Source organism: Theobroma umbraticum, unplaced genomic scaffold (assembly GCF_002168275.2).
Source record: "Theobroma umbraticum cultivar Fairchild unplaced genomic scaffold, ASM216827v3 scaffold_106.0, whole genome shotgun sequence".
Lineage (NCBI taxonomy): Eukaryota > Viridiplantae > Streptophyta > Magnoliopsida > Malvales > Malvaceae > Theobroma > Theobroma umbraticum.
The window spans coordinates 16,993-17,429 of NW_018397276.1; the positions used below are offsets into that span (position 1 = coordinate 16,993).

At 39.6% G+C, this 437-nt stretch overlaps 1 protein-coding gene across 1 annotated transcript in view; it reads left to right on the plus strand.

Annotated features, from left to right (window-relative positions):
- LOC110427558 (receptor-like protein 1) overlaps window positions 1-437 on the plus strand; it is a 16,137-nt gene that overhangs the window by 13,554 nt on the left and 2,146 nt on the right. Inside the window, exon 4 of the mRNA XM_089785509.1 lies at window positions 1-427. This exon is cut by the window's left edge and continues 1,621 nt beyond it. Within this exon, the coding sequence (XP_089641635.1) occupies window positions 1-427 (427 nt within the window). The remainder of the gene's footprint in view (window positions 428-437) is intronic.

A 437-nucleotide genomic window follows, 5' to 3' on the forward strand; every position in this document is an offset into this window, starting at 1 on the left:
TGGATTAGATTTGTCATGTAACAATCTGACAGGCAAAATTCCTCAGAATCTTGGAAAGTTGTTCTCCATCCGTGCACTGAACTTATCCCACAATCATCTAATAGGGTCTATCCCTATTTCCTTCTCAAATTTAGCCAAATTGGAGAGTTTGGACCTTTCTTACAACATTTTAAGTGGCAAAATCCCATCAGAGTTACTCAATCTCAACTTTTTGGAAGTTTTCAGTGTTGCGCACAACAATTTGTCAGGTAGAATTCCAGACAAGGGGCAATTCGCAACATTTGACAGCAGCAGTTATGAAGGAAACCCATTTCTTTCTGGGCTACCAGTCGAGAAAAACCGCACCAAAATCGCTGAGACGCCATCAGATGAAAGTAAAGAACGATGGTATGAAATTGATCTTACCTTTTTCTTTGCAAGTTTTACAGCAACCTATG